This window comes from Canis aureus, chromosome 2, assembly GCF_053574225.1.
Source record: "Canis aureus isolate CA01 chromosome 2, VMU_Caureus_v.1.0, whole genome shotgun sequence".
In the NCBI taxonomy this organism is placed as follows: domain Eukaryota; kingdom Metazoa; phylum Chordata; class Mammalia; order Carnivora; family Canidae; genus Canis; species Canis aureus.
Window position 1 is genome coordinate 22053884 of NC_135612.1, and position 22587 is coordinate 22076470.

Sequence of the window (22587 nt, forward strand, 5' to 3'; positions counted from 1 at the left end):
GGAGGCTCTATCCCTGCAGCATGAGGAAGGGAACTTGATGAACTGTACAATGTTTTTAAGCTTCTAGGAAGGAGTAACAGATCACTTCTGCTCTTATTTTCATTTGTCAAAGCAAAGGAGACAGAGTTCAATCCTGCCGTGCACACAGAACTGGCATAGTTGTGAAAAACCCTAATGACTACTCTATTAGATTAGGGAAAGACCAAAACAGCTCGTACACATATTCAAATAGGAGTTCAAGTCTGTCCCAACTCAACTATTATTTGAATTATATGTTAACTAGAAAATCTTCATTGTATTGTTAAATATATAGAAAGTGGCTACCTTCCTTCTAATCTGTAACATTTCAATAACTAGGAAAATAAAATCATTACTTCATAATGGATACATTTTTTTAATAAACGTTTTGACGTAGCAGAGTATAAATCATGGAAACTAACAACTATGATGCCAGCCATTCCCCTTGCTAGTGTATTTAGGAATGAATACATGACTCCTGTGCCCAATGAGTCGTGGATTTCTAAGCAATCTTTCTCCACTCTTAAAAATAACTTGAAATTGCAACTCTTCTTGCTGGAAATTGTCAAATCTGTATGGGATGCCTGGAACTATGGCAGCCATCCCGTGACAAAGAGTGAACTTAGGAACAACAGGCTGAGTAACATTTAGGCCCTTAAATCCACTGAGATCTATTTCAAGCATTAGGTAAAACCATACATCTCCTAATTCTTTAAGTCCGTGCTTCTCAAAATGCTAGGCTGAAACAAGATCCATAGTTAAAATGTAAGTCGACACACACTTATTTTCATCAGTTTGTCTTAGATACACTGTCCACACTGCTTAGTCCATCTTGGATGGACTGCAGTGTAGGTAGCGACATAGTTCAGTTACATTTTGGTGCAAACTCTTCTCATTTAGTCTACAAAATTGGATTACTGCAATATATATTTAGAGAAACTAACTCAGCAAGGTTTCTTTTTTTAAGATTTTATTTATTCATGAGACAGAGGCAGAGACACAGGCAGGGAAGCAGGCTCCATGCAGGGAGCCCGACGTGGGACTCGATCATAGGTCCCCAGGATCACGCCCTGGGCTGAAGGTGGTGTTAAACCCGAGCCACCTGGGCTGACCCTCAGCAAGTTATTTGGGCGAAATTTATTACTATCTAGAAAACATTGAGAGATACACCGTTTTGATGTGTAGATTAGGCCGGGGCTTTGCTCTTTTCAAATAGTTTTATCATTCCTGGCTTCCATTCAATAAATGTCCATTGACCACTCACTAAATTATACATGCAGGGCGCATAAATAAGTAATGGTCTCCCTGGTCTTGGAAAGATCACATGCGGGTATGAGATAGGGAAGGAAATCAGTAATTACAGTACATGCTGAGGTCATAATAAAGCTGTTTATAAGGTATTGGGAGACCTTTGTGTAGTATGTTTGGGCTAAAGGGGGGGGAATCAGCAGGAGAGAGCTTTACTGAAAATGTGGCACCTGAACAAAGACGTGGAGGTGGTAATAAAAATGGAGCTGTATGTTGAGGGGGAGGCTGAAACTGTAGGGAAATGACTAAATACATGCTAAGAAGCTGGAATTTTACTGATGGTGACAGCTTACAATACTCATCCACACATTTTTGCACATGGTTAAGGTTGAAGTACCTGCTGGACAGCTGTTTAGAAGTGTAGCTGGAGTAACTGCAAACACCTGCCAGCAACTGCAGAACGGCTTTGAGATCAACTTGAACAGTTCCAACCATGTCCACTCTATTTCCTCCACCTCACTTGTTTTTCATTTAGTACTCTACAGCAGGAATCTAAAGAAATTTGCCTCGATTAGACCTACTTCTAATCTTCACAACTAGATACTCTTGATAGAACAGGAACTCAAGCAGTCTCTTGACAATATGTGACCAAAGACTGGCTTGGAATCCAAGCAAACCTTACTCTTGAACCCATTAACTGTTTTGTTCTGCCTCTGTAGCAAAATACGGATTTTTTTTTTTTTTTCCCTTCAGGGTGGCCAAAGCTTAACTATGGAAGAAGTAGCGGTTTTTCTTCAAAACAAATCCTGGGTTCTAGTCCCCAGCCTAAATCCCTATTCAGGTATCCTGGAGTTGAGGAAGCATGTGTGTGAGGTACTTTATTTGCCCTAGCTCAATTTCATACAGGAATGTGTGGGTCTGTCCAGTGGGTTTTCTAAAAGAATCTGGATTTTTACGGGAATTTTGTGGTTTTTAAAACTCCAACATTTTAAATATTACACTGCGTTAAGTCACATGCTTATATGAAATTGGCATGGTTAAAATTTAATGTCAACCTGACTGAGCCATGAGTCCAGATTACTTGGTCAAATATTTGTGAAGTGTTTTTTTTTTTTAGAAATTAACATTTACATTGAGTTTCTAAAGCTGATTATTCTCCATAATGTGAGTTAGCCTCATGCAATCAGCTGAAGACCTTAATAGAAATACCAAACTCCCTGGAAGATTTGAGAGAGAGAGAGAGAGAGAGAGAGAGAGAGAATGAATGAATGAATCGGGGAGTGGGGCAGAGGAAGAGGGAAAAGCAGGCTACCTGCTAAGCAGGGAGCCCAACACAGGGCTAGATCAGGAGCCTGAGATCATGACCTGAGCCAAAGGCAAATGCTTAACTGACTGAGCCACCCACATGCCTATAAGGACTTTAAGATTTTATTTTAACTCTACTCCCAATGTGGGGCTCAAACTTAGGATCCCAAGATGGAGTAGCATACTCTACTGAGGCACTCAGGTGCTTCCAGTAGAGTAAATTCTTGTCAACAGACAGCTTTGGATTGGAATAGCAACTCTTCCTAGGTCTCCAGCCTTCAGCACTACCTGCATCCGATTTTGGACCTCTCACACCTCCATGATCACACGAGCTAATTCCTTACAACAAATCTGTCTATATACATACCTGACTGGTTGTTTCTCTGGCCTCTACCACTCAACATACTTATGGACTATGACCCAGGTTACTGAAGCCTTTTTATGTTGGGACAATCTGTGCTCCTCTCCCAGGACAGGCAAGGGAGGTTTTTTCCCCCTCATTCATGTAAATCTCAAACACTGAGGAAAACAATTTAATGTATTAGATGTTTGCTAGCTAGACCTTGCTGGTAAGTAACAGTAACATTTGATTTGTGATGTATTTTACATCAAAAAAAATAAATCTTTTAGAACTTGCCAGAAACTAAAATGTTTTTATATAGCTTACCAAATCCCCAAATACTGCAAGATAGGTTCTATTCCAATTTCCTCCAAGTAAAGGATGACAGCTAAATTTGTAACTTAACAGAAGAGATTGAACCAAGAATTTGGAATCATTTTATGGTCTTTGAACTCATTTTTACCTTCCCAAAGGCAGAAAGCCTTAATGTTCCATAAACACAGATGACATCTGATTCAGCAATAATCAAAAAAACAATGACATGCAAGTACAGGGAATAAGTTAGGCAGTCATAAAGATTTAATTATATCCATATTTAAGTAACTATTGCAGGATTATTGGAGATCGTGATGATAGGCCCAGTCAAACCATAAAGTTTTTTAAGGTTCCACCAAATGAGTAGTTTAACATTAGGGGTACACAGATAATCTAATGTTGTCAGGACTGATTTAGGCAGCGGTTTTGTTCTATGAAAGGATGTAGAACCACTCAGCAATTTTTCAAGAACCCAAAGAGACTTTCTTCTAACTATTCTCGTTTTTAAATAATGGTTTAAAAAGTATAGCACCCCTATTCAACCAAAAAGTCTAGAGCTCAAATGGAGCACCAGTTTACAATCTCTGCTTTACGGCATTTTTCTAACATCAGTGTGGTATTCCAAAAGTGACTAAACGAGGATTAAACATTGAAGAACTGTTTTCCTGCCCCAATACAAAGCCCTAGGAACTAAGTCACTACATTTTATGTAGCTGGCAGCATTTCACTATCAACATAAATTTGATTTACTGATATAAATTACTAATCAGAGCCATCTTTTAGTCCATTTCTACTAAAATTCCAGAATAAACTTGGAATATTTCCATATGGTTTTACAAGCTATTACATTTCAAGTATTCTACTTTTACTTAGTCTAAAAACGACTAGTATTGGTCAATAGCAAATTTATCACAGGAAAATTTTAGTTTTAGATCACAGGTCTGGAGAACTCTTGGGGCTTCACTCTGTATACACTAGTGCTTTTCCTCATGACTAAATGTCACTCATGAAGAAAACCAATTTTACTGCTTATTTAGTAAAGGCAAATAAAAGTACACTTCTTTTTCAACTAAAAGATTACTATGTGACGACAAAGTTTGCCTTTTTAATAACATAGATTACCAACAAGGTCTTGACCTAGTAATCAAAAATCAAAAACCTCAAATCTAAAAACAAGAAACAGGCACAATCACACACATATTCTGACCAAACAAACTAATCCTAAATATTTCCCAAATAAAAAAGCACAATCATTACATTCCATGTTTCAGCGAAGAGGCATTAAAGATTCATGCCATAAGTTTATTTACAAACATGTTGAGTATGTTGAATTCAAGAGATTGATCCATTTTTCAGAGACTGCACCTCTTAAAATGTTCCTTTTCACATCTGCAAATAAAAATAATAAGTTATTGACATTTAAAATGTCTCATTCATTAAAAAGAGATCATTTAGTTCATCAACATATCGTCTATCAGTTTATGACTGGTACATCAGAAAGCGTTTACAGTATCATGACTTTATTCATACTGATTTGCTTCATCATATGCACCAAAATCTTTCCATTATGGGTCACCTGGATAAATCCTTTCCCTTATGAATTAAGACAAATAAAAGCCTTTACTTACTAACAGTATTTTTGGAATTAATTCATACCAGCCCACAGAGCTTCCCATAATGTTGCTTTGAGGAAAATTCTGATTACAATTAAGCTAAATAAATCTTTCCTTCTCACACAAAGTATCTGCTAACCCCACACACAAGACTGGTTTGGGCATATACCGACACCTATTGCCCTGAAGACACTCGGCAGTTGAGGGTCTGCCTTCCGCCCAGGGCGTGATCCTTCCGCCTAGGGCGTGATCCGGGTCTAGGGATAGAGTCCCACATCGGGCTCCCTGCATGGAGCCTGCTTCTCCCTCTGCCTGTGTCTCTCACGAATAAATAAAATCTCAAGAAAAAAGAAAAAAAAAGATCATCTAACCAGAACGCTACCTGGTTGGGAGCCTGAACTCTGGAACAAGACTAGGTAAAAATCCTAGTCCACGACCACCAGCTATGGGCTACTTAACATCTTTGTGTCTTAGATTAGGTTAAGTCACCCATCTCACTCACAGGCTTGCTGCGTAACACCAAGAGATCGTTAATGTAAAATACACCTGACAAACAATAGCATCCAATAAAAATTGTTTTTTTAAACAAAGGAATATTTGTGTTTAGCTTCATCAAAATGTCCCCAGCAATGCCACATCTACACTAACTTCAGGAATCAGCCCCGCACACTGTTTGTGTAACTGTGGGTGGGGGGAGGGGAGGAAGAAAGAAATAGAAGGGAAAACAGGACTTTGGGAAGGTTAGGGATCCATGGATTGATTACCTGTTTAGTGGATCAATTAAAACATCCTTATTTCTTAAGCAGTTGGTGTCTTACTATAAAAAAAGGTGCAGCAAATCCAGATCCAAAATACAAAGTCATCATAAGTAGTAGCCTCCACTTGTTTTCCACTGAAAATGGCAAATTCTGTTAGGGAAAAAAGAGCAACAAAAATGAAATTTCAAACCACCGGGTAAGTACACAGGAGATAGTAATTTCATTCTTACAGCCTCGGGTTACCGACGCCGTACACCATACCTCCTTTTAGGACATTATTACGTTTTACATCCTATGATCTTAATCCCACCGAACACTATGCGAAAAAAAAAAAAAAAAAAAAAACCGGCTTTACTGAGCCCTAGGCAGGGCTCCAGGTCAGGCTAACACGGCGCCAAGTTTTCATTTTAGAAGATCGAAAAACTATTCTCCAGGGGAGCTGTTTTCTAAATGGACGGCGGCGTTGTGGTTTACGATGTGAGCCATCAGCCACCTGCGGCGGGCACGCGGCAAGGGCAACTCATCGCCAGGTCCACCTTTTCCACCCCGAGAAGCCCTACCACGCGCGCCCCTCCAACCGAATCTATCCCCACCTGAGCCGAGCCCAACCCCAACTAAAGAGGGGTAAGAGTTGTAATCAGGCTCGACCCACAACCACAGGCCTCACGTCCTCATGCGTCGCCAGCGACCTTCACTCCGATGACCTCCAGCTCAGCCGTAAGCCGCCAACACCTGCAGCCTTGGGCCCAGGGGCCCTGCAGGTCCTGGAGGCCGTGGGGGGGGGGGCGGGGAGCGGAGAGGGGAGCGCGGGGGGGGGAGAACGGGGGGAACGCAGGGGAGGGGAGGGGGAGCGCAGGGGAGCGGAGGGGGGAGCGCAGGGGAGCGGGGGGGAGCTCCGGGGCGCGCCGGGGCGAGGTGGCGGCCTGTGGCTCCCCCGCTCCTGCCGGCGGCCCCCTTCCCCCGCTCCACCGCCGCGCTCCCATTTCCGGCTTCCCAGGTCCCCTCCCCCAACGAGGCGGCGGGGGTGCCCTACGCACTAACCTTCCCGGGGCCCTCCTCATAGTGGCTCCTACGGACCACAGAGGTCGTGAACCTCCGGATGCTCTGTCCCAACATAGCGCCGCTGAAGGTCCTGCGAGAGCCGCGAGCCCCGAGACGGCAGGAACGGCAACACCCCGCGCGCTCCCCTCCGCGACCTTGCTCCTCGGCGCGCCGGGGCCGAAGGGGAAGATGGGAAGCGGGGAGCGACCGCAGAGAAGACCAGAGGGCGGTGTCCGAGGATTGTGGGAATCGTAGTCCAGAGAGCGCACCGCCGCGTCGGCTCTGAAGGATTATGGGACATGTAGTCCGACGCGGGAGCCGGGCCCCGGAGGGACGAGCCCGGGCGCGGGTGGGGGCGGCCCGGAGAGCCTACCGCGTTGGATTCATACCTGAGCGATTTTACTGGATTTAGGGACGCAGTTTCGCTGGGTTTATGAGGCACAAAAATAAACCTTTCCAAGCTCTACTAGTGTGGTGATCCTTTGTATGACTAGATCGGCTACCCTAGCTCTGCGGGAGGCACCTGCCGGGCCGCGCTCGGCCAGCGCACCTGCAGGTGCCCGAGGACGCCTCAACACTGAGCTCAGGGGCGGGGCGGGGCGGGGCGGGGCGGGGCGGAGGGGAGGAGTCCTGAAAACAGGGTCACTGAGTGGAACAGGAGACACAGGGCGGAGCAAACTCCAATCCACTCCTAATAGAGGCTACAGGACCTCAAGTTTCTCTAAATGTCCCCCTCAGGGCTCGTATGTATTAAAGGATTTTGATTTAACTATAATCGGGGAAACATTTTCACTTCGAGCATTTCTGGATCGTCCTTTGCAGTCTAATGCAGGTAATATCCCCGTGTGTTTGGTTCATTGTAACTTCTAATTCACATCATTTGAGGCTCCTGTGTGTAACTGGCTTCCAGCAAACTCCAAGTGAATTCCAGGATAGTGTCTTTAGGCTGTGGCTTCAGAACTGCCAGCCTTCTTATGGGCCCTATGACAAATTAAAGATAGTTGCAAATCCTTTTATCCAGATACAGAATCTATGCCTTCTCTCCTCAAATGCAGGTGGACTCTATTTTGACCAAGAGAATTTGTTGTAAGTGATGCCGTGTTAGTCTCCTGCCCCGATCTTATACTGGCAGGTCCCTTTCCTGTCTTTTGGAATACTTGCCCTTGGAACCCTGAGTATCCATGTAAGAAGTTTGACTCCTCTGCTGGAGATGCTTCCTGAAAAGTCCCCAGGAGTCCACCAAAGGAGGTGGGGGTCAGGGCAGGTGTCAGGCATGTGAGTGAAGCTACCTTGGACCCCCCCAGCTCAGTCTAGCCGCCAGCTGAACATTAGTGAGTGGCCCCAGTCAATGCTACCTAGAGTCTGGGAAGCAGAGCGGTTCCACTTGATGGTGATGTAGCAGCTGACGTAATTTGGGGGAATGCTAAATAGCCTCAGAAATGCACTCTGCAGCTTTTTGATGCTCCTGACAACTTAGAGGGTAAATTGGAATGGAATTGAAAGTTGCTGAGAACGGCATCTGGATGGCTCAGTCGGTTACGCATTTGACTTGGCCTCAGGTTAGGATCTCACGGTCTTGGGATGGGGCCCTGAGTTGGCCTCCATGCTAAAAAAAGAAAAAGAAAAAAGAAAGTTGCTGAGATCTCTTATTCTTTCTATGATTATTCACTGTTTTATAATGGCTAGATATGACCCACAGAACACATTCTTGATAATTATTTTAAAGTGTTTTTGTCAAAGTCAAACTGAGAACTAGGGAAAATTTCTTACCGGTTTCCATATTGTTTTTCTTAATTGCTAACTAGTAAGAAATTAATTAAATAACTAACATACCCTGAGTTTAGGGGTTTTAAGCTAATCTCAATCTCTTAAAATTTGCTGTAGAATGAAGGAAAAGTTTAAAGAAATTTGGCAATCTTCCATTTTTGAATAGGAATTGTGATAAATTAAAGATGGCCACAATTTCTTTGTAACTCTTCCCTTTGAGAGGTGGGATCTAAGTCCCCTCCTCTTGACCTTAGTGACCTGCTTGACCAATAGAATGCAACACAGTAAACTTCTGAGACTTCTGAAGGTGACTTATCAAAAGCCTTGCAGTTTCCAATCAGGCAACTTGGAATGTTTTCTTAAGAAAAGTCAGCCACCAAGTAAGAAGTCTGACTACCCCAAGAGTACCAGGACAATAGGGAGCCCAAGATAACCATTTAGAGAAGCCACGTGGGGGAAAGGTGGGTAAGATAAGGGGAAAAAATAGGCCAGATCAGCCTCTAGCTCTTCTTGCCATCCCCCAGCCTGGAACTGGATATACGAGTAAAGAAGCCTTCAGGTGATTCCAGCCATGGCCATTATTTGCCTACAGTTTTATGAGTTACATTAAATAAGAATTACCCAGATGAACTCATCAGCCTTCAGAACCATAAGTGAAGATAATAATTGATTGTTTTAAGCTGCTAAGTTTTGGGACTGTTTGTTATACAGGAGTACAAATCTGCAACTGGTATCACACGTAGTTTCTTATACATGTAGCCTAACAATCTAAATCTAGTCAAAATAGTTGGCAAGAAAGATGTGAATCAACCTAGAGAAATTTTTGATTCAGTATGATACTCTTTTTGGTATAAAATGAATTTCAAGAGAAATGAGACATTTCACATATTGGTACAAAATAGAAAACATCTTTAGGGACACGAGGCTTACTCCAAAGTCATATTTTAAAAATAAAATCCAATTATTTTAAGTAGTGAGTAGAGTGTATATCATAGAGTGAGCAGTGTACTTTCTAGACTCAGGAGTCTTTGGAGACTGAAATTACATTATATAGAACAGTATTTCTAAAAATTAAAGTACAATATTTGTCACTTCTCTCAACAGCTACTATATAGGATTTTAAGAACTAGGTTAGAGTTTATTTACAAATAGATTGTTTAGTGAAGAAATTATGTTTCTGTCCTACACTGAAAAACTCAAGTTAATATGTTCTTTTTTGGTTTTAGGTTTTTAGAATTTCTCCTACTGCAGAATTAAAGTCAGGACTCTGTGTTAGCTTTTATTTGAAATTTACGCTTGTGGCGGGCAGGGGGGTGGGTGGGGGTGGGGACCTGGTTTTAGGAAAAGACAAAATGTAATACCACTGTGGCAATTAGGATTGGAAAATATTCTCCTAGCCTTCTGAATGATTGACTGATGGCCAACTGGATGAAAAAGTTCTGCCAAAAAAATGCTAACTTCATCAAGCTGTATCTTTACTCCTCCTTTTGTTTCATTACTTTTGAATACCATTTTTTCTTAAAAGCATTTCACATTTCTTATTCCAATTTTATTGTAGGTTTAAAAACAATTCTTTTTTTTTTTTTTTTTTTTTTTTTAATAGATTCACTCATGCCGAGTAAGGGAAACCTGAGGCTAGATAGTGGGTGATGTGACTAGGGTCACGCAGGGGGTGATATAACCAGGCTCACAGAAATCCCAGATGTGGAGAAATGTTATAGATAAGATATTAACCAGAGACAAGGGCACATAATAAATACACCTTGTTTGTTCTAAATATAGATGAGATATTTTCATAATATTTACAAATCTACTTTGACTTAAATGATATGGACAAGATATTTATCAAGTTCCCTGGTCAGTTTTCTATAAAAGACTGACCATAAAAAGCCCTTAATGGCAACCCATTTGAGACACTTCTTACTCCAAAGCACTCCTTTTCTTTCCTTTCTATTCTCACCTTTACTTGATAAAGTTTCACTTCATACTTTTGTTGGCGAGATTCATTCTTCCACTCCATGAGACAAGAACCCTGCAACCCTGCAACAGTAATATAATTATTTGTCATTAAGAATTGCCAAGTATAGGTAGGTACATTTTTACAAAATAAATACAAAACTAACATTTCTCAAAAAAAAAAACAAAAAAAAAACTAACATTTCTCAATTTAAAAATCACTGATTCTAGTTTCATCTATGTTCCATGTCCATCCTGACTTAACCTGAAATGGAACTTGTTATCATTGCTTTGAACGGGTTTCTTTAAATACCCTATGGTATCTCTTGGTTGTTTCCATAACTGGGATACTAAGTGGTTAAATAGTTTTATTAATTTATTTTAGGGCAACATAATTTATTTTATTTATTTATTTACTCATGAGGGACACACAGGGAGAGGCAGAGACATGGGCAGAGGGAGAAGCAGGCTCTCACACAACAGCCCAATGTGGAATTCCATCCCAGACCTCGGGGATCCCGGACCTCAGGATCACACCCTGAGCCAAAGGCAGATGCTCAACTGCTGAGCTACCCAGGGGTTCCAAGGGAAACATAATTTAAATGAGGCAGGGGATTTTGAAAACCAATTTTTTAAAAAAGATTTTATTTATTTATTTATGAGAGACACAGAGAAAGAGGCAGAGACACAGGCAGAGGGAGAAGCAGGCTCCATGCAGGGAGCCCGATATGGGACTCGATCCCAGGACCCTGGGATCATGACCTGAACCAAAGGTGGATGCTCAACCAGTGACCCTCCCAGGCGCACCAAAAACCAATCTGATGCATCATTCTAAAAAGAAGTCCTTTTTTGTTAGAGCAGAAGAAAAACAGAGGAGATATGTGACAATAGAACCAACCATGTTGCATTACATGTGATGATTGTAAAGAACTGTGCAAGTAAGGACCTTCTGGAAATCTTGATTTCTTATCACGTCCATTACTGCTGATCAATGGCATATAAACTGCTGCTATATTTTGACCATTCGGGTGAGATTGCAGGAATCAGATCAAAGGCACTCTGTTCCTTTAGACAACGGGCTGGCAACTCTACAGTTAATACAACCCATCAAGATGTCTGTTTATGCTATAACAATTTTTTGTATTTGGCTTTTTAGTTTGAACTTACCATTAAGAAAAATGTGTATTTCTTGAGAATATCTATGCAGTTTGAGTAAATTATTACTGAACTCACGAAACAGTTATTTTAAACATTTAAATTATAAAATTATTACACAAAGTAGGTTAGGCTTAATTTCCAGTTCTCCTTGAACAGCGTTCTAAAACTGTATCATTGAATGTGAATTGTGCTCAGTATCTTCTCACCACTTTGTACTAAGGGATTTTATAAATATCAGACTTATGAATCTCATTGCTGGGTTTACTGTGGAGATTTTTTTTCCTCTGAGGATGTGTTTCAATATATTTCACATTGTCATTTTTATGAGGACCCATAGGACAAATTTTTTCCTGGTCTTAGAACTCAAACATGCTTCTCCTGGATAGCTGATTTGCTTTTGTCTTATGAGTACTGTGAATAACAGACTTCACTGTAATTTTCTCCTTATACTGGTTCCTAGGATGCTTATAGCCCAATATGTGACCTACCTTTAGTGGAGACGATGGATCTATTTTGTTTACTTCACTCCTAGCTCCATCTTCTTTTCTAAATTTATTTACCCTTGTTTCACTTTCCTCTCCAATTTTAAATTTATTCTATCTTATTATATAATATATGTCTTTGTTCTATACCTCAAATGTTTTCTGGAACAATATCAGCATGTAAATAAACTAATAAATCATAAATTTTTTTTCACTTAGCAAATTGTTGTAGTATTACTTACTTTATCAGTTTTACTCTTCTTTGCTTCATGGAGCCTGGGCTAGATAAGGTAATTAAAGCTAGCTAACATAACAAATGATCCCAAAATGTTAATGGCTTAATACAATGAAGATTTTTTTCTTACTATGCCACAGTCTGAATCAGATGTTCAGCACGTGATCTTCCACATGGTATATTCAAGTGTCATCATCCTCTGTGCTCCACTCAATCCTCTGGATTGACTCTGCCTGCCACGATGCTAAGAAAGAGAAAGTAGAGGCTCACACAGGGTTGTTCACGGACCAGGTCAGTAGGTGGCATACACTGCTTGTGCCCAAATTCTTTTTTTTTTTTTTTTTTTTAAAGATTTATTTATTTATTCATGATAGACATAGAGAGAGAGGCAGAGACACAGGAGGAGGGAGAAGCAGACTCCATGCCGGGAGCCCGAGGCGGGACTGGATCCCGGGACTCCAGGATCACACCCTGGGCCAAAGGCAGGCGCTAAACCGCTGAGCCACCCAGGGATGCCCTTGTGCCCAAATTCTATTATCTGAATCAATCATATGCTACCATCCAGATGCAGGGGGTCTGAAGAATTGAGAGTTCTATGTGTCCTAGAGGAAAAGGGAAATGGTCTAGTTGAACACATAACATCTCCTCTACAGAGACCCAGTTTCTTGCTGAAATCCTATAGAGTGCCTCTATAGGAATTCAATTTCCAAGGGTTTTATATACTTTGCTAAAGTGGTTGTAAATTGTCATAATTGTTCTATAATTTCTCGTTCGTGCACATTTACCCAGAGTTGCACACTCCAAGCAATATATTATAACCTGGAACCAAACTGACATGGATTCAAATCCACAATATATCCTAATTATCTAGCTTTAATTAGTTGCATGACCTTTTCTCATCTTTCAAATGGGGCAATAATGTTACCTACTCTATGGGGTTACAAGAAGGGTTAATTGAAATATTTGCTGCTTCAAAATGTTATATTAGCAAATTTCCTGTGACTCTCCATATATCACTTTTTAATTAACTTTCTGTCTTTCTCGATGGTCTGAAGTATGTAGATCCAAAATACAAAGAAGTGTGATGCTCTACTAGAATGTTAGCTCTCTGAGGGCAGCAAAGTTTTGTTTTTTTACTTATCACTTATGTATCTATCCTAAGAATCCTCCGTGGAGACACTCATAATGTTTGCTGAAAGCAATGAACAAATTATTATTATTTTTTAAAATTTTATTTATTTATTCATGAGAGACAGAGAGAGAGAGAGAGGCAGAGGGAGAAACAGGCTCCATGCAGGGAGCCCGACATGGGACTTGATTCTGGAACTCCAGGATCACACCCTGGACTGAAGGCGGCACTGAACCGCTGAGCCACCAGGGCTGCCCTGAACAAATTATTTTTTTAAAGATTTTATTTATTTACTCATGAGAGAGAGAGAGAGAGATAGGCAGGCAGAGGGAGAAGCAGGCTTCATGCAGGGAGCCTGATGCGAGACTCTATCCCCGGACTCCAGGATCACGCCCTGGGCCAAAGGCAGGCACTGAACTGCTAAGCCACCCAGGGATCCCCAACAATGAACAAATTATGTGGCAATTTCAGCTTAAATACAAATATTATGTTTTGAGTGTGAGATTATGATTTGGTTTTTAAAATCCACTTCATTAAGACATTAGTAATGTGCAACAAAACATGTCTATTTTGAGTAGACTGTTCAATGAATTTGACAACTGTATATACTTGCTAACCAATGCCACAATTAAGATATAGAACGTTTCAAGCACCCATAATTTACTTTTAGCAATGAAATAATACTTTAAGGGGATTGGCTTGTTAATTGCCCCTAAGTGCCCTAACCTTTGATGCCTAAATATTCTTAATTAAAGCCAAAGCTGCACTCAGTCCTACATAAGTTGGCTCTACTGCAAAGTTTTTCAACAGGGGACCATTATGGCCTAGATAATTCTTTGCTGAGGATAATGTCCTGCACATTATAGGATGCTTAGCTACATTTCTGGCATCTACCCACCAGATGCTAGTAACACTTCAGCTTCCAAGTTGTGACAACCAAATCTGTCTCCAGATGTTATCAAAAGTCCTCTCTGCTGGCAAACTTTGTTCTGGGTTGAAAACCACTGCCCTGTGGCCATCTCCTCACAGCACCATGAGTCAAAAGAACATACACGTGGTCTGAGCCAGTCCTTCTGCACTTGCTGAGATCCATCTGGAGAACTGCAATGACTCACCCTTCTCAACAAGGAAAAGCCCAACTGCCTTAGTCCACTCTGCAGTCTGTTGGCAGAGTGCCCACTCCCTTTTCTGTCATCAGTGTATGCTATCCGCTGCCTGGAGTGTTGAACATTTATATGCTTCCATTGATCCTCCCCTCTGTTCCACACTGCATCGAGGGCAGATGGGAAGTAATATTAAAGCTTGCTTTTGTTTTATTCCTATCTTGTGAATCTGTGTTCTTAGATAGCCACTCATTTAGAAGGTAATGAACCTATCCTTAGTTCTACCTTTAAAATAGACAATTAGTTTTTAATTAAATAAGCATGTGTGCTTAGCACTGTCTCTGGCAAGCGGCAATGCTTGACACATAGCAGCTGTTACTATTACTTGCATACCACTGTCTGTGCTGCTATTTTTCCCCTCTGTGGGATCACCTACCTTCCTCATACCTACTGCACTTTCTCTGTTTGTATCATCAGCTTTTGTATTAAGGTTGCAAAATCTGTGCTTATATGTCTCAAAGATACCTTCTCAAGCCACCCAGGCCATCAAGGCACTCCTACCCTCCTGGCCTCTTGGATCAGACATTTCCCAGCTTTTCAATCAGTTCCTCAGGAAATTCTATTATCATTTGACTCAGAAGGAACTTCCTTCTAGACTGGTGCCATGAGGAAGACCATCCTCTGGAGGAAAAACCCTAGGTGTTCTATCTCTGAAAGTTTCCTAGTTTTCTCACTAGGAAAAGAGCACTATGGAGCTCTGTACTGCTACCTCATGCACTTTTTGATTAACAAAGATAAACAAAGGCATTGTATTAAAAATATTAATTACAGTTTATTAAAGGTAAATAACATAATTGTTAAAAACAGAATATAGAGACACCTGGGTGGCTCAGCGGTTGAGCATCTGCCTTTGGCTCAGGGTGTGATCCTGGAGTCCCAGGATTGAATCCCCTCATCGGGCTCTCTGCATGGTGCCTGCTTCTCATCCCTCTTCCTGTGTCTCTGCCTCTCTCTCGGTGTCTCTCATGAATAAATAAATAAAATATTTTTTTAAAAAAGAGAATATAAACTTAAAATGCGACAAAAAACACTTCTCTTACCAAATGAGGAAATCAGAATATTGTTCATTTATTGCGAGGAAAATAATCTGAATCATGCAAGAAACCTTGAGTATGAGGACTATTGAAGTGTAGGTTATTATTACTATGTTCTGTATTATTTGTAGATTATTTGTAGATGTATAGGTTATTGTAAACTTGGGAAACTTTGTCGAAGTCATTGCTGAACAAGTCTGAATTTTGTATTCTTATCCCAGAGCTATCAGCATTAAGATGGCTTTTGACAGTCAGTATTCAGGAATGCAAGATCCAAATCCCTATTATTCAACCTATTGTGCTACTTGGTATTTTCCAAAGTCTTTACAGAAACTCAAAAGCTGAAATTGAAGGGTTTTCCCCCCCTTTTTCTTTTTGCATTCCTGCTGTAGAAATCCTATCCTGAAGGAAGGAAATGGCGGGAGAGGATAGACCTAAAGGTAATTCATGGTTAATAAAAAACAGGTGATGAATTAAAAGTTATTTTCCCAGGACACAGGTTTTTACTATGTGAAGTAAAATTACTGATGTGAATTACATCCACTTCTCAGAGCAGTTTTGTGCATATATTGGGGAAGTAGACAAACCTGACTACAGGGGAATAAAGAAATCCCAGTACTTTCCTATCATTCTCAAAAGGAAAGTAAAATCTTTCATTCTAAAATTAGAGACAAAGGTTTAGATACACATCAAGAACAGAAGAATTTGACTTAAATTCACAATCCAAAACCTTTCTAGAAGGCAAGATTACCTAGGAAAGGTTGAGGTGGAGTTGATGGCTGGAAGCAGCAAGGGATTAAAGAGAGTGGTTAGATCAACAGGCAAGATAACAAATGATAACATATAAACAATTTTGTTCTGGACAAATTTTTTCCCTTCCTCTCTTTCTCTTTCTCATGCGAACAATGGGAATTTGGCAAAAATATACAGATACAACGTTAAGATCACATCGCAACATCAAATAATTTGTAATTCCAGGAAAGATGACAGAAACAGTAAGGATGCCAAATTATGCCAAATTAAAATATATCAGGAAAATAATGTGCTAGATCCCAAAGTTTGAATCATAAAAACTAAAAAGGTTTGACAGGGTGATTTGATAATGATAATAGGAGAAAAAGTTCTCATTCCTTTCCCTCTTAGATGCCGAACTGGTCATCTTTTTGAAAGCAGTGCCCTCCACCTTCTGTACTTACTTAACCCTTCTGTCAATGCTGCCATCATTGAAGAGTTTTAATAAGCTCCCCTACGGAGTCGTAATAGCACCCCAGGCAGTCTGTATAAAAGGGAATATGTTATGCTGATGCAACTCCATCCTGCACCACAAATCTACTCTTCCTCCTAATTGTCTTTTCATTGATGTCATTTCCATTTTCTGGTCATCCCAGTCCAGAATCTGAGAATTGTCTTTGAACTTCTTTTTCTCTTTTTTCAAGGGACTCAGCATTTAAGGGGGTAGGGTGGAAAGAAAAAAAAATCGAATGTTTTAAATGTGTAGAAACAGGAAGGGTCTAGACATACGGCAAAATACTCTTTTCCTCACCATGCACACAGAGCCGCAGGTGTTATAGTGCTGACTGTTTTAAGTGGGTATCTCAGGGCAGACAATAGCTAGTTATTTCTCTCTGAGTCCAAGTGGAAGGATGAAAGGAAAACATTCCCTCTGCACTACTCTAAGAAAGTTTTTGAAAGTTAAAAACTTTATACTTGATTTTCTATCCTCTAATTTCAAAGTCACACGCGGGTGTGTATGAGCACAGTACCCACATCAAACACAACTCTTAGGTTGAAAAATAGTGCCCTTAATCTTTCAATTGTTTTAAGGTTTTATTTATTTATTTGAGAGAGTGCGAGCAAGAAAGAGAGAACATGAGCTGGGGTGGGAGGGGCAGAGGGAAATGAGAAGCAAACTCCCCACTAAGCAGGAAGCCTGACTTGGGCCTCCATCCTGGGACTCCAGGATCATGACCTGAGCCAAAGGCAGAGGATTAATTGACTGAGCCACCTAGGTGCGCCAGTCTTTCAGTTTCTGAGCTCTACTCCTGTTCTACCACATCATGACTCTTCTCTTCTGCACGTTCCTCTCCAGGACTCAAGAAACACACTGTCTCTGGGAAAAAGTTTGTTTATGAGATCTAAATTTAATACCTTTTTAATATATAAACAGTTAGACATTATATTGGAGTGCTAATGTTCTCTGAAGACTTTGCAAGTTAGCAAGAATCAAACTCTAAGTAAAAGAAATGATGCTTCTACAGATAATTTCAGACAACATGAAGAGGAAGATTCTTTGTTTTGTTAAATTAGGACAGACTACTATGGACAAAATTTAAAATATTCAGGTGATTTCTGTATCATGTACATTTAATGAAGTCATGGAAGTTTCTAGGTAAGTTTTCTTTCCTGGGTATATGTGCAACTATATCATTTACATATTATATCTTAGATTACAATTTGTTTTAGGTATTTGAAATTAGCATATTCAATGATAATTTTTAAATAACAGTTTCAATATTTTCATATTGGTTAGAAAGGTACATTCAACTTGAAAATACATGAAAACATGCTCTATTTTATTACTTTGTCAAAAATGTTATTGTTCCTAGCAATATTAAATCATGTTTATCCCTTTCAAACATATTACTGTACAAACATAATCCCAAAGACAAATTTAAGGCATCCATACTAAAATCTTACAATTTTAGCACTTTTTTTGTATTAGTGATTCTATTTGTGTATATAGTACACAATGTTAGAAATAGCAGTATAGTGTTATGTGATTTTATTAATGTGGCAATTAAGATCATAAATAATGTAAGGAAAATTTGGAAATGCCAGAAAAAACAAATGCAAAAATTTTAAATCAATTTTTCAAGAAAGTGCTATATCATATCTTTAATAATGTATAGTTTGTTAAGTTTGATTATAATATACAAGGTGATTTTAAGGAAATAGTGGGATAATCTCTAAATATCAAAAAGTAACCACAATGAAATATAGGATTTAGTCAAATCTTTTCCTTGTGAAATATATAGATAAGTGACACATGGAAATAGATCATGGCAGAAGGCTTAATGCTCCATTTCACTTCACTTTGGTACCTGTAGCAATAAGCATATTATGAATTTTAAAAATGTAATTTACAAAATAATGAACAAAAATTAAGTCTAAAACTCTTTTTAGAAAGAGGAAGTGATCAAACATTAATAAAAAGTTAATTGTTCTTAAGTTTTTAAATTTATTTATTATTTTTAAAGATTTTATTTCTTTATTTGACAGAGAGAGAGAGAGCACAAGCAGGGATGGTGGGAGAGGAAGAAGCTGGCTCCTCAGTGAGCAAAGAGCCCTATGGAATGAGGAGCTTAATCCGAGGAGCCTGGGATTGTGACCAGAGCTGAAGGCAGACACTTAACCAATCAACTGAGCCATCCAGGCACCCCACAGTTCATTTTTTTTTAAAATAAGATACAATAATTTTAGATATTTACTAATAACTAGTTAGTTATAAAATGGGAGTATATATAAGGTTTCTAGTATTACCTAAAATTTCATAACAGTGTATAGTTTTTCTTTGAAGAACACTGATCTATAAGAGACTAATGCTAGTTTTTAAGTTCATTGATTTTCAGTTGCTAAGAAAAAAAGGATGATGTTACTTAAACTTGTTTGCCTCCTTCTTAGATTTTATTGACAAAATCTGTAATGTGTTTTGCGTACTTGAAAATAAGATAGGCTGACAGGTGCTTTAGTACTGAAACATGAAGAATAGAGTATGAAATTTTATTATCTTATTTATTAGCCTCATATTTTGTTTACTTAAAGCAAACATTTATTTTCTTAAGTATGAAGTAAATTTTTTTAAAGGATGGATTAAGTGATTAAAACATGAATGGACTAAAGCAAAATTTCCCAAATTGTGAAACTTTAAAAAATCAATTCCGTTATATTCGTAAATGTATACTGGTTTTAGGCATCACAGTGAAAACAGAGGTAATTTCTTTTTTGAAGCTTATTCTTTTGCAGCCAGAAGGTAGAAGAGAATGTTTTGGAAGATGTTCAACATTTAATTACCTAAAATCTGATTTTTGCTAAGCAATGTCAATACTTTTAACCAATCGAATTAAAATGCTTATTTTATATTGTATAGTACACAGAACATTTCAGAACTAATAAAAAATGTAAATGAAGGAAAGAAAATGGCTAATATTACCTTAGAATTCTCTTTTTTACTAGCACATTAAAAAATGCCTCGTCGGCTGTCTGTGAGTATTTTTGCCTATCTATGCATAAGTGGTATCAGAAATCTTAAAGAATGATGGATGTTTTATCAGACTTTAATTACAACTGTGTGTGCCTTTGAACTATAAAATAATCTTGAGAGATTAAGCAAAAAATTAACTATAGGAAGAAAAGCAGACATTTTTGTAACAGGAACATGTTTTACCTGCTAGCAATGCAGATTTCAGGTTTTCTTGCTGATTATTGAATTCTTCCAAGGATAAAAGAGAAATAGATGTAGAGACAACCCACCGCCAAAAAGAACTTTCAAAGTTGTGAGACGACCCAGCCCAGTAGTCTGTCCCTGATAATGAAACCCAGCCACTTTGTAGGAAGGCATGAATGTGGTCCTTAAACATCAGGGTCTGCATGGATGTCATAATGAAACTCTGTTCTGCAGCACATCTAATTTCTATGGGCATAACTAAATGGTTGTTTACTAAATTTGGGGTGGTATTGTGTACATCAATACATCACTGGAACAGAAATTGGTATCTGGAGGTGAGATGCTGCTATTGCTTTTGGGATCAGCCAGTGTCTTCCTGTGTGTGTTTCTGTTGTCACTTGGCCTTCTTTCTTTGTATCTGTGCTCAAATTCCCCTCTTTTTAAAAGGAAATGAGTTGTAGTAGGTCCAGCCTAATGGCCTCATCTTAACCTGATTGTATCTGAAAAGACCTTATTTCCAAATAAGGTCATCTTCACAGGTACTGGGATGTCAATATATCTTTTTGGGAGGCACAATTGAAGCCTTAACAATGGAGCACCAAAAAAATAGGGGGGATCTGGCCAGGGTACCAACAGCATTGACTGCAAGATGTGTCTAAGTTCCCAGTTTCTTCGTGCATTTGGTTTTTAGATATACCAAATTATTGACACACTGAGAAATTTTCAGATTCCAATTTTCATATCTACATCCATTGTTGCCCCAACCATGTCCCTGGCATCCTTTGCTTGGTGAAAGTTTTCTCACTTTAAGAAATACTATTGTATCTTGAGAGCAGCCTTCGTGGACTCCTGGCCTCTATGCCAGGTCACTTATTCTGTTCATGATGAGCTTGTTCATTAATTCATTCAAAACATTGTAATGCTTATAATGTGGTATGATGCTAGATATTAGGTATAGTGCTCTATTACCTTGGAGCTAAGGTAAGTTACAGTCTAGTGGAGTACACAAAATATAAATAATTATAACAAAGTTCAATAAGTGGTAAAGTAATCATAACATGCTGTGGTCACTAAAGAAAGAGCATTGAGCCCTGGGAGTGGCTGAGATGAAAGGGGTAACACTAGATGGAAAGATTTTGACACAATAAAGATTAACATTTTATTTTTTATTTTTTAAAAGATATTTATTTATTCATGAGAGAGAGAGAGAGAGAGGGAGGCAGAGACACAGGCAGAAGAAGAAGCAAGCTCCATGCAGGGAGCTGGACGTGGGACTCGATCCTGGGTCCCCGGGATCACTCCTTGGGCGGAAGGCCAATGCTCAACCACTGAACCACCCAGGCATCCCAAGATTAACATTTTAAATTAAAAAATAGTTCTAAATCAGTCCTTTAATAAAGAACCTTATTTTTGGGACAACTGGGTGGCTCAGTGGTTGAGTGTCAGCCTTCAGCCCAGGGCGTGATCCTGGAGACCCAGGATCGAAACCCATGTCAGGCTTCCTGCATGGAGCCTGCTTCTCCCTCTGCCTGTGTCTCTGCTTCTTTCTCTCTGTGTCTCTCATGAATGAATGCACAAAATCTTAAAAAAAAGAACCTTATTTTTGACTTTATAAATGTTTTCTACTAGTTAACTATTTTGTTAATTCATTCATCGAATCATTCATTCATTAAATTCAACAGTTATTTCTGGAATGAGGCCTGAGTTAAGTTCTGTCAAACATATGTCTGAGCTGTTTTAAAACAAACAAGTATAGGTAATGAAATAAAGCACACTTACTGTCTCTAAAGTTAGTGTAGCAACTTTGTATCTTGAATTGTTGATCAAGCTGTATTTATCTACAATTGATTAGTAACCTAGAAAAAATTTTGTAAATCTATAATTTATATATCTCCAAGTAGTCCATAAATATACCAGAGGTAATTTTCCTAAACAGACATTTTAGAAAGCCTGCAATTAAAGTTACAAGTGATGACTGTCTGTAATAGTAATTTTCTTGTCTTAATGGCAATAAGCTGCTCATTATCTTAAAAAAAAGTGTGTCAACCATTATTCCTGTTTAGAATACTGCCTTTTCTCCAGAAGCTGATAAAACACTCTACTTCCCACTGACAGTGCAGTAAAGTGTGAAGGAAGATGCCAACCTTCAAAGACTAACATCATAAAAATCCACACTGAATTTTGATGGATTTGTTTTACTATTATTATCCTTCAAATAGCGATTTTCAGGGGTAAAATGCTTTACTTTGATATTTGTCAGTCAAAGGTTTATATCCATTCATTTATTATTATTATTTTAATATTTTATTTTTAAGTAATCTCTATATCCAATGTGGGGCTCAAACTCACATTCCCAAGATCAAGATTCACATTTCTAGCAACTCAACTAGCCAGGCGTCCGTCCATTCTTATAATTAACCCGAATGGAGACATAGAATTTCACCAGTACATCCAGTTTCTTGTATACATAATATTATAAAAAAAGAGTAGTGTCAGTTGATTGTTCTTACTATACTCCTGCCTTATATTTACAGAATACAAGAATAAGGATGAAACAGAAATATCACATTAACAGGAGTCT

General features: G+C 39.1%; 1 protein-coding gene, 1 long non-coding RNA gene and 1 other non-coding gene across 3 annotated transcripts; 1 reads left to right on the plus strand and 2 right to left on the minus strand.

Annotated features, from left to right (window-relative positions):
• Window positions 1-4491: 4491 nt before the first annotated feature.
• COX7C (cytochrome c oxidase subunit 7C) lies at window positions 4492-6844 on the minus strand. Its single transcript, XM_077866014.1, has 3 exons — window positions 6639-6844; window positions 5604-5747; window positions 4492-4615 (listed from the first exon to the last, which is right to left on the minus strand). Exons 1-2 carry the CDS (start codon window positions 6711-6713, stop codon window positions 5631-5633), a joined length of 192 nt encoding a protein of 63 aa, XP_077722140.1. The 5' UTR covers window positions 6714-6844; the 3' UTR covers window positions 4492-4615; window positions 5604-5630.
• Window positions 4716-4778, minus strand: LOC144304042 (small nucleolar RNA Z39). The gene has a single exon (XR_013371033.1). It is a non-coding gene; the product is annotated as a small nucleolar RNA Z39 (small nucleolar RNA).
• LOC144294220 (uncharacterized) lies at window positions 6451-16033 on the plus strand. The gene is made up of 3 exons (XR_013361677.1): window positions 6451-7470; window positions 12377-12527; window positions 15955-16033. It is a non-coding gene; the product is annotated as an uncharacterized LOC144294220 (long non-coding RNA).
• Window positions 16034-22587: the final 6554 nt, after the last annotated feature.

Excerpts from the sequence above, each read along its gene's own strand:
- COX7C (XM_077866014.1), bottom strand. The coding sequence starts at position 6,713 with ATGTTGGGACAGAGCATCCGGAGGTTCACGACCTCTGTGGTCCGTAGG. Across the intron at positions 5,748-6,638 it reads ATGAGGAGGGCCCCGGGAAG|AATTTGCCATTTTCAGTGGA; the intron begins GTTAGTGCGTAG and ends TTTCCCTAACAG.